The sequence below is a fragment of the Dendrobium catenatum genome, unplaced genomic scaffold, assembly GCF_001605985.2.
Source record: "Dendrobium catenatum unplaced genomic scaffold, ASM160598v2 fragScaff_scaffold_913, whole genome shotgun sequence".
Lineage (NCBI taxonomy): Eukaryota > Viridiplantae > Streptophyta > Magnoliopsida > Asparagales > Orchidaceae > Dendrobium > Dendrobium catenatum.
Window position 1 is genome coordinate 582,999 of NW_021319375.1, and position 16,115 is coordinate 599,113.

General features: G+C 34.0%; 1 protein-coding gene across 1 annotated transcript; it reads right to left on the minus strand.

The window, feature by feature from the left end:
* Positions 1-2,250: 2,250 nt before the first annotated feature.
* On the minus strand, positions 2,251-6,491 carry LOC110109225 (receptor-like serine/threonine-protein kinase SD1-8). Its single transcript, XM_020840188.2, has 7 exons — positions 5,180-6,491; positions 3,821-3,943; positions 3,558-3,748; positions 3,254-3,464; positions 2,936-3,173; positions 2,701-2,851; positions 2,251-2,555 (listed from the first exon to the last, which is right to left on the minus strand). The coding sequence occupies exons 1-7, from the start codon at positions 6,444-6,446 to the stop codon at positions 2,259-2,261; spliced, it is 2,478 nt and encodes an 825-aa protein (XP_020695847.1). The 5' UTR covers positions 6,447-6,491; the 3' UTR covers positions 2,251-2,258.
* Between the last annotated feature and the right edge of the window lie 9,624 nt (positions 6,492-16,115).

Consider the following 16,115-nt stretch of genomic DNA (forward strand, 5'->3'; position numbering starts at 1 on the left):
TCAAAAGGAGATCACAATTGCATGTATGGTGAGATGAACTCAATCAGATGAACATCCTGGTTTCACTCAATCAAATGAAGGATGGGCAACATATTTGATCAATGTATACGTTGAAACCAAATAGGTTGAAATAAAATTACTCATGCGCCTTGAAATTAGTATGAGTGCTTCGATCGATCTAGTCAATGCGCGATGAGTTCTCCTAGATCTAATGTGTATGAAAGACTCAACAAATGCAAATGGTGTATAGATAAATGTGGTCATAACCAAAAAGGTCAGGACTCAAATCATCAAGTAGGTGGTGGCATAATGACCAAATAGGAAAAGACCCATAAACAAGTGTGTGTGCGTGTGTGTGTGTGTGCACGCAGAGGTTAAACATGTGAGTATGATGAAAGTAAAGTCAGCAACCAAATTATTGAAATCATTTGATCACAAAAATACTACTAGACCGTTGTTGTGCTAATCAATTCACGCGTCATTGAATCATCTTTATTCATTTACATCATCGAGCATATAACTCATCATCAAAATTATATTAAGTAATTGAAGTTTCTAATTCACATATAAGTATGAAGAAAATCTCATTCAAACCAATAACTAAACTCACAATTTTGATATAGTAATCCATAGTCCTTTGTGTCACATAATAAAGTGAGGAATACATAGTCACACAAATGGAAAGCAAAATAGAAGCTAAACAATCTATAAATGTTTAAACTAGTAGTAGTAATCATCCGATGATTCGTAAGTGCATAAAATAATTACTCTTTTAAATGGTTGATTCGATACTAGAGTTTTCTAAAACAATCCCTAATAAGCTCTCTACAAATATGTCATATTAAAAAGAAGTTAGACAATTATAGGCAAAATATGAAATGTATGTGTTTGTACCTACATATATATTTATGTATATATACAACAATAAGAACAACAGAAAACCTTTATCCCACTGTGTGGTTGGCTACAAAAATATTTCTATTAAGAGTAAGATTCTTATTTAAATATAATAAAAAAAATAATTTCATTTTTTTTAACCAAGTCTTTTTTAGTCTACCTCTACCTTTCTTAACATAGGTCATATATAATACATCTACTTTCTTAACCGGGTTATGGAAAGACCGATGTTTTATGTGACCAAACTATCTAAGGCGAGTCTCTCTAATCTTATCTGCCACTAAAACTACTCCAACATTTTCAATTTCATGCTCGTTTTATATTATGTCCCTGTGTATAAAGTCACTCATCCATTTGAGCATGCCCATATCTACATCACTTAACTATATGCTAATATTTTAATGCCCTCCTTTTTTTTTGGCCATAACATATTATAGGTCTCACTACCATCTTATAGAATTTTCCATTAAATTTGGGCGGTACTTTTCTATCACACAACAGATTTGATGCATTCTTCCACTGCAACCATCCAACTTGAATTCTACTAACAATATCCCTATCTATTTCACCAATTCTTTGAACAACAGATCTGATATATCAAAAATGTGGACTCTTTCTAATGACTTGATCGCCCAAAGTTGTAATCCCACCACTAGATATATTAATACTAAAATTATACTCCATGTATTTGATTTTAGATCTACTCAAATGAAAATCTTTAGACTCTAAGGTTGACCTCCATATATATATATATATATATATATATAATGAACAACAAATTGAATTTGAAATTCACCAAAATATTTGCACTTCTTTTTCATCAAATCAAACATAAAATAGAAGGAAATGAGAAATAATAAAAACACTACAAAAGAACCTGATTTTTTTGCAATGCAATGACTTCAATTGTAAAATCAAGAGCTAGAGCTATTAGATAGTGAGATATTTGAAAGGCCCAATCATATACGTTATTTAATTACGAAGAAAATCATAAAGTTGGTAAATAGAAAATAATAAAGAAAAAGTGAAAGATAAATGAAGAATATATACACTATAATACATAAATTTATATGGCTGCTTAATATGGATAATATGATAGCTTCAATATATAAAGTTGTTCCTTTGTTTCCTTTCTCTAAACAACAATAAAGAGCACATAATAAAAATTGTATAATATTTACTGAAACTTTTCTAAGTACAACCATCCTATAAAACCAGTAGAATATTTTTATGATGGTCTCCAACTACTAGTACTCCATTCTCTTATAACAATATGAAGTTGTAGCTGAGGAGACTAAACAATAATATCTTTTCTTGATTCCTTAACATTGAAACAGCCAAATAACACTTTGGTCATTCTTCTACCGGCCCTCGAGCTTTGTCACTGACATATCATTTGCAGAAAAGCTCCAAGACATTTTCATTTCACTCGACCTTTCACCATCCCAGAATCCAGGATTCTTAGGCTGTGGCAACACTACGTTCGCACCAGACAACATCAAAAGCACCAATGGCATTGATGGCCTATCATCTGCTCTTTCTTGAACACACAAGAGTCCTAAGTGAATGCACCTTAATACTTCAAGCTCTGAATAGGAGCCACCTAATGATGCATCAAATAATTCCAATAGCTTCCCCTCTTTCCATAGATTCCATGCCTGAAATCAAAAAAATATCGATGTTACTTTGTTAATATTAGCCATGTAATTACTAGAAGATTTCTACTGCTTTATTTATCAACATCTTTAATAGCATAGAAGATCAAATCAGCATTAATTGATATCATTGTACATTGGCACTTACATAAGCAAGAAGGTTTATTCGCTCGTCAGAAATGTGAATTCCTTTGTTCTTCTTTCCACTTACGATTTCTAGGACCAGTACACCGAAGCTAAAGACATCAGATTTCACCGAGAAGATGCCATCCATTGCATACTCTGGAGACATGTATCCACTTCATGCAATAAAACTAGTTAGCATGCATCTAATTTTGTTTTATCATATGATACTATTGATGAATATTTGATATGATGCTTACTATGTTCCCATCACTCTTTTAGTATATGCATTAGTCTCCTCTCCACCAAATATTCTTGCCAATCCAAAATCAGAAATCTTAGGATTCATCTCTTTATCTAGCAAAATGTTGCTAGCCTTGAGATCCCTATGAATAATTCGAAACCTTGAGTCTTGGTGAAGGTAGACGAGGCCGCGAGCAATACCGATGATGATTTTGAACCGGATTGGCCAACTCAAGATAGGAGATCTAGCTTTATCTACTCATTGTTCAAGTTAGAATTTAATCACTACAAGTTATTGATAATTTGTAATGAGTTTTGTGGGAAAAAATGCAAACCAAATATTATGGTGTCCAAGCTCCTATTTTGCATGTACTCATAAACAAGCATATTCTCCTCTCCTTGAATGCAGCAACCAAGTAGCCTGACAAGATTGATGTGCTGAAGTTTAGCAATCAACTTAACTTCATTTTTGAACTCCTCAAGCCCTTGTAATGAACTTTTTGATAGTCTCTTCACAGCTATTTCCTGTCCTTCTACAAGCTTACCCTAGTTCATTAAAGGATATAAAATCAAATTTATTTGTATTGAAATGAAGAGAGAAAAGCTTATATTGATCATCAATAATTAACAATTGATTACCTTATAAACAATACCAAATCCACCCTCTCCAATCTTATTAGCAATCGAAAAATTCTCGGTGGCAATTAGTATTGTTTCAAAATTAAATAATGGGAGATCTGTATTCTGCCTTCTGCTTTCGTCATCATCTGACAAATGTCCAGTGATTACAGTATCAAATGACAATTGTCTTGGCTTATTTCTCCAATAACCTGTTTTAGATTAACAATTAATTGGAAGAAAATTTAAATTTGATTCTCAAAAGGGAAAATCATTGTACATACCAGTAATGTTCATCATTTTCTTCTTTTTCCATAAGCAATATCCAATAGATCCCAATAAAAGCATCAACATCGAAAAAATTACAACAACAAGTATGATAATATGCTTCTTCTTGGAGTTTCCTCCTGTCAAAAATAGTTATTGGGTTAACCTTAATTTGAGTTGAGTTGAATAAATTGAATTACATGTCACATAGACCTACTTATGATGAAAATTATTAGAAAGAAAATTGATGTGATGAATAATTACATACATGATGGGCTCAATTTTTCTTAGAAAATCTGTTAATACGGACGGACTTTCCGGTCGCTGGATACACATGCGCCGGAAACAGTGGCGGCCTAACCGGCGGAATGTACGCCGGCAACGTTACGGAGGAATTTCCGGCGAAATTTCCGCCATTACATTACCGGCGTATCTTACGACGGTGTTTTTGTCAGTATACAAAATATTCCAACGCAATTTCCACCGGTTATTACCGGCGAAACCACCGGCGTAAATTGTGCTGGCTTACTTAAACTATTTAAGCAAAATAGTCCATTGTGATGCCTTTTTCTATGATTGAGTAAGGTTTAATTTAGGGAGCTCTTACATGAAGGGATAGTTCTAAAGACAAAAGAGATTAAGGAACAAAGTGAAAAATATGTTAGTGAAAAGATATTATTAGTTATCCCTCAATCATCAGCTTAGGTCTTTTAGTTAAAAATTGGTTTGAACATAGATGCATTATTACGTGTTCATGATTTATTCTAAAGGAATTTGCATACAAACTACATAATTTTTATATATTTACATATTTAATACATATACTTTTATATTTTCTTATCTAAAATCACATCAAAGTAAATACATGAAAAAAAATTATTTTATTTGTAATAAGTTAATAATAAAGATATTTACATAAATAAATTTAAAGATTTAAATGTTAAATATATGTAAAATGATAAGAATTTTATCATTTATATGAATCCCCCTTTATTCTATTGTTGCTATCATTATCACAACTGGGAGGCTTCCTTTTTCTAAACCATTCAGTCAACAAAATAGGCTGAAGGTAAAGCTTAATTTCAAGGTTAAGTATAAACTCTTCTAGAGATGAAGAAAATTCCATATCCACAACATATTTGACAATAATTTCTGTTTCTAGATAGAGTTAGCTTTCTTGCTTGTCAAAGAAGGAAAAAAAAAAGGTTGAAAAGATTTTTTTTCTACCTTCCAAAAGAAAAAGAAGAAAATTGAGGACTACTGATATCTTCTATTTTTTTTTTCTAAGATTTTGAGTGCAGAGCTATCAATTTTATGCATGGAGGATTCAATATCTTCAATCAGAAACTATTTTAAGCAAATTAATCAGAACTTACTTAGTTCAGATGCAGCTAATCTTATGTAAAAATCTTGGCCACCATCAATAAATTGCTTGAGATCTATCAGCTCAGTTCCCCAAGTAATGCAACCAGTTCCTCCAGCACTGATGTTAGCACTTGCATAAGCCAAACAAGAGCAATTCTTCAAGCACCTTAACCTGCACTCCTCCAAGCTAATGCTCTGAATAACTATGGCTTTTGTTGTATCTGGAAGCTTTATTCCACTCATTTTCAGAAATCCATCTTCTTTTTCGCAATCCAATTTGGTCACTCGAACACAACCATCAGATCCATCTCTCAAGTTCCAATTCTGTGGGTTTTTTGGTTTAAATCCTTGAACACATCTGCAAACTGGTGAGTAATTTGAGTTGCAGAAACCATAAGGACCACATTCAGCATAGGAATCACATTGATCCCTTGGAACATACCAGTAAAGAGACCATGAAGAGACCGAATCATACCAGATGTATCTTTGGAGCTGTGACTGATTCAACACCAATCTGAAAGTGACTGAGCTATCAATCACTTTGTAGGTATAGTAAATCTCATCCTGATTAGAGATGAAATCAAAGCTGATGTAGCTATTTGAATCCATCTCTGGTTCTCCACTGAACTGAAAACCAGTCCATGGACCATTCCTGTAAATTATCTGTGATCCATGGCGTAGAAACATCTCTGGTGATCCACTGAGATCAAGATTGAATGTGTAGTCTCCATTAGAAGGATCATTAGAGTTGTTCCATGTTGTAAGTTTCGACTCGAGCCCAGCTTTTAAGTTCCAACCAAGCTTCATTCCTGGAAGAAGAGTGTCAGAAGGATTGTAAAAACTTTCCCAAATATAGCTTTCTGAACTTTCTGAAATACTGTCATTGTTTCTTAGAACGAAGTTGCCATTATCCAATAGCTGTGCAATTGGATTGCTCAAGTTCGAAGTAGCCGTTGTAGACCAGATAGGTCTCTGTAATCCATCAAACAAGATGAGATTTCCAGTTTCTCCGATCTTTAGACTGCCCAAAGAATCTGAAAGGGGACTGTCTCTGTTGGCTACCCACACAACAGTTTGAACAGGGATTTTCATGTACCAAATGCCCAAATATTTCATGGTGGAGCTGCCAGGGCTGAAAAACCCCAGCTTGAAGAATCCACCAGCTGAAATAAGTGTTTGACCATCCTTCAATAATGAATTTGGAGTGAGCGTGTCTCCTGCAAATGAATTATAGAAGAGATTAGAAAGAAACAGAAGCAGAAGCAAAAAAGTCTTCATTTTTCTGTTTCTTCAAATTTTTTTTTGTTTGTTTGAGTTAGATTGCTGAAGGATGACTTTATAGAATGGTTTAGTCTTTGATGAAGACTTCCATTTGCCAACTTACAACAAAAATGGAATCTTTCGTTTTCAGAAAGTTTCGCACGTTATAAAAATAGGTAATTTGCTTATTTTGTGGATTGACAATCGCCATTTTTTTATGCAAAACACTTAAAAACTTGAAGTGATAATTAACTTAATTAATTTTTTTATTGATTTTAAATTGGATTTTTTCTTCCTCTCTCTTTTCTCTCCAACACAATGGTTCGATGAATTTGTCAAAGTTAATGGTCCCATAAAAAAGCTTCCATGATTTTCCACACATGACCTCACATCAGAATTCTTTAGGAATCCTGATGAAAGCTTGCTCGGATGCTGTCGGCAGAGGATTTGCTGGAAGAAAGATTAAAATAATTGTCGAACTGTTTTTTTTTTTTTCTTTGCTGGTACTCTTGCTATAAAAAAGATTGAAAATAAATGACTTCTCAATTGGAATTATAAAATAATGTTTTTCTTCACATGTGCATATTATTGAGAGCTTTAAACAAATTTCCCTGAAGATCTGTTGGTGAAATATAATAATAACAGCATTCTGACACCAAAGGGCAAGAGTTCATCCACTATTAGATACAGAACAAATACATCACACACCTAAATGCAAGCACGAGCGGAATCAACCTTAATTTTCAGAGGGTCAAATTTATAAGTAAATTTTTTTTTTTTTTTCATTTGTACCTGAATATATAGTACATTTTAAAAATATCATCAACAACTTTATAATGACAATTATTCTTAAATAAAAATTAGGTAACACTTCTACATAATGTGTTGGCGGTTCAAGGGGGCAGCGCCCCCTAACGGGATCAACTTGCCACAATATGTATAATTCGGGGGGCAGCGCCCCCTGAACAAATTTTTGTTGTAAGGATATTTTTCAATTCTCTTTACTAATTCTCTTTGTATTTTATTCATCGTTCTCTAACAATAACACCTCTATACAATGTGTTTAATTATGCTGGGGGCAATTGCCTAAAAATCATAGTATTTTAAACCTTTTAGGTGGAAATTGCCTAAAAACCCTTGTAATAATAACAGCTCTACACAATATGTATGATTCTGCTATAGGGCAATTGCCTAAAGATCATAGTATTTTTATTTTTTTAGGGGGGGGGAATTGCTTAAAAATTCCTATAATAAAGAGTAAAAAAAAGATTGAGGGGGATAAATTACCTAAAAATTCATGTTATAAACAAATTTTAAATTTTTTTACGAGGGCAATTGCCCCCCCGGGCCCTTGAGGGTTCCGCCACTGCCTACAAGTGTTATGCGTCACACACCTACATTTGTCATTTTAGAGCCGTCTTTTACATACATATATATATACTCTCATGTCTTGTATTAAAAGGAATTAATGAATACATCAAAGATTTGAGTGTGTGTTCCTGTTTCTTCATGGTATCAGAACAGACTTGAATCCTTCATCTGTTCCCTATGGCTCAATCTTCTTCCTCACAGACTGGTGAACATCCTTCAGCAGCTTTTATAGAAATCTGCGTTATCCCTGCCTCCCTGAAGTTCGTAATTTCTAACATATGAACAATAGTCCCTACACGACTCTCCAGTAACAATTATTCCATGTGGAAATCTCAGATCCTAAGCTGCTCCAAGCAAATGGCTTCTCAGCTTTTCTTCTTCCCACTACCAACCCACCCTCCCGTCTCACACAACTATCAGATGGACAAACCATAACCAATCCTCAATACACTGAATGAATCCTCATTGATCAGAACCTCATGGCAGCCATTTGTTCTACCATGGCTCCTTCGGTGCTTCCATATGTCATCCACCTTGAATTCTGCTCAGCAATATGACATACCCTTGAGCAATGCTTGCAAGCCTCCAATCGATCGAGGGTAGTACAACTCAAAAATGAGCTACACAATCTCACAAGGAAAAATCTATCCATGACACAATACCTAACTGAGATAAAACCCATTGTCGACAACATTGTTGCAGCTGGTTCCACAGTTGACACTGAGGACATCATTTTGTATACCCTCAATGGGCTCCCTTCTTCCCACCAGGCATTCAAAACTTCAATCCGAACAATGCTTCATTCGCTTCATTCGATCAGCTTAGACGATCTATATTCGCTACTTCTTAGTGAAGAGATTAATATTCAGGCCGAGTCTCTCAAACATATTTTGGTAGCTAAAACCACCACAACATTATACTCATCTTGCGGCAGAGGACGTCTAGGGCGAGGTCTCTCTTATCAGCAAACACCAAGAACAAATGGACATTGCTCTCCATCACCAATGGCAAAATTGGATCAATCTTACTTCATGTCACAATCATCTTATGATAATTCTATCCTTCAAAGCATTGGATTACTTCATTGCAAACCTCTCTCTAACCCCACCTACAAAAAAATGCTATCTTCCACTACTCCCGATCCTTTGCTTTTTGATCATCATCGGTACAGGCAAATAACTGGTTCACTACATTTCCTAACAATCATTAGACCATATATGGCTTATCCCGTGAATCTGCTTTGCCAATATATGCACAATCCCTCCTCAGATCATGTGTATTTGCAGAAAAAGCTGCTAATCTACATCAAAGGTACCTCCCATTATGGAATTCCTATCTCCAAATTACTCCTTCTCGGATGCCGACTGGGCCAGCGACAAGCAGACTCCCAAATCTACCACCTATTTATGTATAGGCAATACACTTCTTTCCCGGAGTATTAAAAACAACACATAGTGGCTAGATCTTCAAGTGAAGCAAAATACAGATCTTTGGTCGCAGCCACAACCGACTTCATCTGGCTTCACAAACTATTAAACGACTTTCAGATTCAACTACAACATCCAATAGAGCTCAAATGTGACAAAGCCTCAGCCATAGCTCTTGCCAACAATCCTTTCTTCCACATTAGGACCAAACACATCAACATCAATCAACATTTTATTAGAGACCATATCAACTTCAACACAATCAGCATCATTCTGGTTGCTACACAGGATCAACTAACAATATCCTCACCAAGCCTTTCTCAACTTGTAGGTTTCAATTACTCGTCACAAGCTCACTGTCAAATCATGGCGGTCAGCTTGAAGGGGAGTAATAACAACATTCTGACATCAAAGGACAAGAGTTCATCCACTATCATATAACAACATAGATGCATCACACACCTACAAGTGTCATGCATCACTTATCTACTTTGTCATTCTAGAACAGTCTTTTACATACATATATATATTCTCATGTCTTGTATTAAAACGAATTAATGAATACATCAAACACTTGAGTCTCTGTTACTATTTCTTCAAAATGAAAACTTAAAGCGCAAGAATCCTATAAAATAGTGGACTTTGACCAAACAATTAACAACTGGGAATTACAGGCACTGAATGGATATTATAAAAAACAAAAGAAATTTAATAATCAAGATACTATAGATTAAGAATTTTCCTAGTCATAGTTTTCTAGAATTTCTCTTAACGAGTGATGGAAGGCCATCTCCTAAAGAAAATCAGAACCATTAGTTAAGTTTTTTTACTGCATCTTAAAGCAATTTTTTAGTACAAAAAACTTCCCTTAACGAGTGATAGAAGGCCATCTCCTAAAGAAAAGCGGAACCATAAGTTTTTTTACTGCTTCTTAAAGCAATTTTTTAGTACAAAAATTAAGCTAGAAAGCTGCTTTAAGGAGGAGTAAGAAAACCGTCTCAAACAAAGTTTGTTTTAAGTTAATCTTGTTCTTGTTCTGCCTAAGTTACATATCTAAGTTTCATTAATAATAATAATAATAATATTTAATTAGTCACAGTCTTGACAAACTGTGCTAGAGAAAGTATGCATTTGAGAGGAATGATGATCAAGAGAATGAAAAAGTAATTAAATTTTTTTTTTCTAATTTTATCTTAATAATATTCTCCTCTTTTTCCCTCTTTTCCTCTCTCTAAACATCAGCACCACTCCACCAACTAAATGCATTAGAGACAAAGAAAAGTCCGGCCAATTGCTTTTTCCTTTTAAGAAATTCTCCGGCACCTTATGACTATCATCTCCGGCCCTTCAGTGGTAGCTGACATCAAACACAATGACTATTAGCTTCCGATCTATTCACCAATTACATCTCCAATATCCACCTCTGCATATTGTTGAATGAAGGTGTAAGAATGAGTAATGTAATGCAACCATTGATTTCTATTCTTTTTATGAAACAATATGCGATGATATATAATAAAGATTATGTGCAAATAGAAACTTTAGTTTGTTAGACAACAATATTTGAAAATAAAAATATTCAAATCTAATAAAAATTTCATGATTTTAAAATGACAAAAAAAAAAAAACAACAACAACAACATCAAACCTTTGTCCCACTACGTGCGGTCGACTATATGAATCTTTTTTTTTCCGTTGTGACCAATTAAAAGTAGAATTCTCATTTAAATCTAATAAAGAAAGATCATTTGTGATATTTTCTAACTAAGTCTTTTTAGGTCTACCTCTATATTTCTTAACATAAGTCAAATCTAATACCTCTACTTTCCTAATAGGCACTACAGGAAAAACGCCGAAATCCGGCGGTTAGCCTATATTCACCGGCGGTTTTTTTAACTACCGGCGGCTTTACGGTGGGTTTTGTGCAGCCGGAAAAAATCGCATAGGAAACTATCACCGGCGGTTTTTTACCGGCGGTTTATGTAGCCGGCAGTTTTCCGACGGTTCCAACCGCCGGTTTCAACCGGATTTTATGCCGGTGGTTTTCCGGCTGTGACGCCGCTGGCTATTTGACCGACGGCCTACCGGCGGTCGGTTTACCGACGGTTATATCCACCTCTGCATATTGTTGAATGAAGATGTAGAACGAGTAATGTAATGCAAACATTGATTTCTATTCTTTTTATGAAACAATATGCGATGATATATAATAAAGATTATGTGCGAAAAGAAACTTTAGTTTGTTAGACAACAATATTTGAAAATAAAAATATTCAAATCTAATAAAAATTTCATGATTTTAAAATGACCAAAAAAAAAAACAAAAAAAAAAACATCAAACCGTTGTCCCACTACGTGGGGTCGGTTGCATGAATCCTTTTTCTCCATTGTGTCCTATCAAAAATTCGAATTCTCGTTTAAATCTAATAAAGAAAGATCATTTGTGATATTTTCGAAGTCTTTTTAGGTTTATCTCTATCTTTCTAAACATAAGTCAAATCTAATACTTCTACTTTCCTAATCGGGTCATCAGAAGGCCGACGTTCTATGTGACCAAGCCATCTAAGGCGACTCTCCAATCTTATCTTCCACTGGTGCTATTCCAACATTTTCACGTATATACTCATTTCTTATCCTATCTCTAAGGGTAAAGCCACTCATCCACCTGAGTAGTCTCATCTCTGCAACACTTAACTTAGTATTATGCTTCTCTTTTAATGGCCAATATTCGGCGCGATAAAGCATTGCAGGTCTCACCAACATCTTATAGAATTTTCCCTTAAGTTTGAGGGGGACTCATGATTTTAAAATGACATTAAAATTAAATTTTGTATAACTTACCAAATTATTTGATAATGCCTCTCATTCAATAGTCAATGAATATTCATCCCCCCCATCTCTGTTGTGCAAATAACAGCAAAAGACAGAAAATCACACAACCAAATACAATGAACACAATGCGATTTAGTGGTTCGGTAAAGAATTGCTTAAGTCCATATGGAATGAATGATTTCACTATTGTAAAAAAAATATAATTATTACAATTGCACTCTTCCACTTTACAATAGCCCTAAAACCTCTATATACATACATTTGAAACAAAAAACTGATATAGAAACCCCTAATCAATGCAGTAATCAGATCTGCTAATCAATACAGTAATTAGCTGATAAAAGCTTTTCAAATCAATGTTGATTTAGATATGGAAAGGCTTCCATAACACGTACATATGTGTGTGTGAATTATTTCATACTTAAGCTTAATTTGGGACAACTTTCTTATTATTTTTTAAAGTTGTTTTCTAGTACAAAAATTTTTTGAATTAAAAACTTTTAGCCTTTGAAGATACGCTTCCTTATCTCTAGTCCAATCCTCACCTTTGCTTTCATGCAGAAAGTGCGGATTTATTTATAATTTTTTTAGAGCAAAACATTGATTAATATACCAAAATCCCAAAACGCTTAATGGGATGACCCATATTCATCTCCATGATTATGAATCATTTTTTTTAACATTGAAATATCTTAATGATGTTAATATTAAGCAATATTAGACTTGTTGGATTTGTATCTTCAAGATGCTCGATTTGGTAAGAATTAAAGATTTGGAGATCATTGAGTCCCCCAATTAACGTCTCTAAGTTTTAATTATAGTTCAAATGTTTGATTTGAGCTCATCTAGGCTAGGATTGAATCACTTTTGTTGTCATTAGATTTGTCTCATAAATTTATTTGTCCAACGAAGAAATTGCACTATGCTGACTTAGTCATAGTTTATTTGTCATATTTTAAGAATTTTATGCACGTCATCTAAATTTGTAGCTTATTTTATTATGGATGTTTTGAAATTTTAACTATATTTTGAGTTGCTATAATTTTTTTTTAAAAGGGGAGGGCGCCCTTTTTTTACGAGAAATGGTAATTTATCCAAAGAAGAAAAGAGACATACAAAGCAAGGATAAAAAGAAGCCAACACAAGAAAATGACACAGCCAAAACCATACAATAATCGACATAATGCAAAGCAGTCTTAAAATAAAATCCCTGAAGGCAACCGGAGTCAGAAACATCACCCCGCTGCCTAGCTTGGACCATCCTTGGAAGTAGAGCGGACAATCGCCAGAAGTCCCAAATACACAAATGCCACAAAAAAACGAGTTAAAGATGTTGATCATTATATATGTTTTTGTATGTTGATCATTATGTTTTTTGTTCTTTTTTCACTATATGTGTTTAAATTAGCTTTCATATATTCCCCAACACTATATTTCTATCTTATCATTATATCCTTCCAAGTCATTCAATTAGTTTCCCAACTCCTCTCTCTCTCTCTCTCTAATGGTAAGATGCCTCCATTAATAAGCCTATTCCATTCAGTATTCTTACTGCATCAATCCATTGAAAGTTGCTGGATTAGTTTCCTCTTCCACTTACTGCAGCATTTCTCAATACTATTTCAGACATCTTTATGGAAATAATCAAAATTGGGATATGTCAGAAATAAACAAAGTTAAAAAAGCTTTGAATCTGAGCCAACTGAACGCCTGTTAGTTTTTAAGAGATGCTTCAAGTGGGAGATGAGAGCAGAAACTTTCAACAAAGCTACCAAATTAAACTGTCAGAAAGAGAGAGTGAATATTATGAGGAGAGGAAAGTTTGGTGCAGAAATAGCTGAGGATGAGGAATTTGATGATCTGATGCTGTGATTTGTGTAGTAAGATGATAAATAGTGTTATGTGAATTTCTTAATGTGACTGTAAGAACATTTTTATATGATATTCTGTAGCTTTCAGAATATTTGGAAATTTTTTTATTATAGATTCGAGAAAGCTTGGATGCTGTCGAGTGGCGATCCGACAGTGGTGTTGGGTGGTGGTTTGACAGATGCAATTTGGTGGCGAAAGCCTGATGACACCAATTAAGCGATGGTTTGATGGTGATGGTTGTCTGGTTGGGTGGTGAAAGTTCGATGGTAGTAGTTATGTCATGGTCTAACTATGGTGATTAAGAAATGATCCGACTACAGTGATCAGACGGTGAAGGTACGATAATGGTGGTCGAGTGGTGGTCTGGCAACGGCAGTGCTTCAGCAGAGATAAAGGATTCTTCAAATTGTTGACGTACCTTGAATCTATAACAAATAGTCCCCTCTATACAAAGTGTGTGGGTCTATTTATAAAGTATTCAAGTGGCATGCCTTGTAAATATGAAGAAAGTCTATATGTCATGCAATAATATCCTTGATCAATAAACATTGTTTTAGCATTTCAGTGCAATTTTGATCTTATTGGATTTGTATCATCGAGAAGCATGATTTTTCTATAAGATGTCAAATTTGGAGATTATTTGAACTTCAATTAATAGTCTAAAGTTTTCACATATGCTTTGAGCTCTTGATTTATGCTTATTTGGACTCGGTTCAAATCATTTTTTTTGTGTTGTTAGGTTCATCTTGTCGAGCAAATCAATTTGACTCCAAGTTCGTTGAAATCGGAAATTGGCTCGAGCTAGATTCGATAAATGGCTCGTGAATCAAACTTAATGGGCTAATAATGAGTCAAATTTGAGCTAAACTAACTCGACTCGACAACTCTCGAGCTGGCTCATTTATATATATAATACATTTAAAATATATTAAAAATTCAATGATTTTAGTATAAGCTGGTCAAGAATATTAAAAGTTTATATTTCTCTTTTTCTTATTTTAAGTGATCAATTATTATTTCTCATGTAATTTTATATTTTTAATCATATTATTATAATAAATATGCAATTAAGAATGATCTTATTTTTATATCTTTCATAATAAAAGAGTCAATTCGAACTCATAGAATTAAACTCGAGTTAGAGCTTGAACTCAAATTCAAGCTCAAGTCAAGTATGCCTCAAACTTGGCTCGACTCTTTTACACCCTACAACCCTACTTTATCTCGTCTTAAAAAAAAAAATCATCCTAACATGTTTCACCTAAACCCTAATTACAGAAATAGCACACATTTTGTTCAAATACAATGAATGTGCTTACATCCATGAAGATGTTTTGCACTTAGACTTTGTTTAGGGCAGCTTTCTTATTGTTTCTTAAAATAATTTTTTAATATAAAAGATTAAATTTTTATACTAAAAAGTTATTTTAAGAAACAATAAGAAAGCTGTCCCAAACAAGCAAAATTATTACGTACAATCACCGACGCCGTCCAGAGGCCAATTAAGACGCAACACATCACCAATTTAATTTGTACTATTGTATCAGGTAATGTGATGTGTCCTAATTAGCCTCTGGATTGTTCGGTTACTGCGCATGATAATTTCTCTCCAAACGAAGTCTTAGTCATATATTTAATTTGTATAAAAATGCGTCTCTTTATAGAATATAAAGAATTCATTTATAAATATTCACAATAGAAAAAGAAATTGAATTCTTCTTACTCAATAAATTAACTCTTTGCCAGCTTGGAATATTTAATCTGTTATAATCTGTAATAGTTTAAATATGTTGGTGAATCAAAGACGTGTTGATTGAGAAATCATCTGATTTTATTCTCTCTTATTGTATTGGAAGACTTCTTATAGAAATTTGCTGCAAATGAAATTGATTTAATCTAGTTCAAATTTGAACATATGTTCAATCATGGTTCAAATTAATGTCAATTAATGTCTGGGCATGGGAGAAATTATTCTGTGCGGAGGCCGGACGCAGCTCTACATCTAGTGACCAACCAAAATGCGTCACGTCAACGGTACTGAGCGGAGTGACATGGCGAATTCTAGTTGATCGCCGGATGGCATTCAGTGTGCACATAAAATAATAAATCCCTAGATAAATCCCTAGCCTTGATCTCATTATTTTTGAATGATTCCTCTCTCGTGGTATCTTCCCCATCGAGCTCT

Excerpts from the sequence above, each read along its gene's own strand:
- LOC110109225 (XM_020840188.2), bottom strand. The coding sequence starts at position 6,446 with ATGAAGACTTTTTTGCTTCTGCTTCTGTTTCTTTCTAATCTCTTCTAT. Across the intron at positions 3,944-5,179 it reads ATTAGCTGCATCTGAACTAA|GAGGAAACTCCAAGAAGAAG; the intron begins GTAAGTTCTGAT and ends TATTTTTGACAG. Across the intron at positions 3,465-3,557 it reads GATTTGGTATTGTTTATAAG|GGTAAGCTTGTAGAAGGACA; the intron begins GTAATCAATTGT and ends TTAATGAACTAG.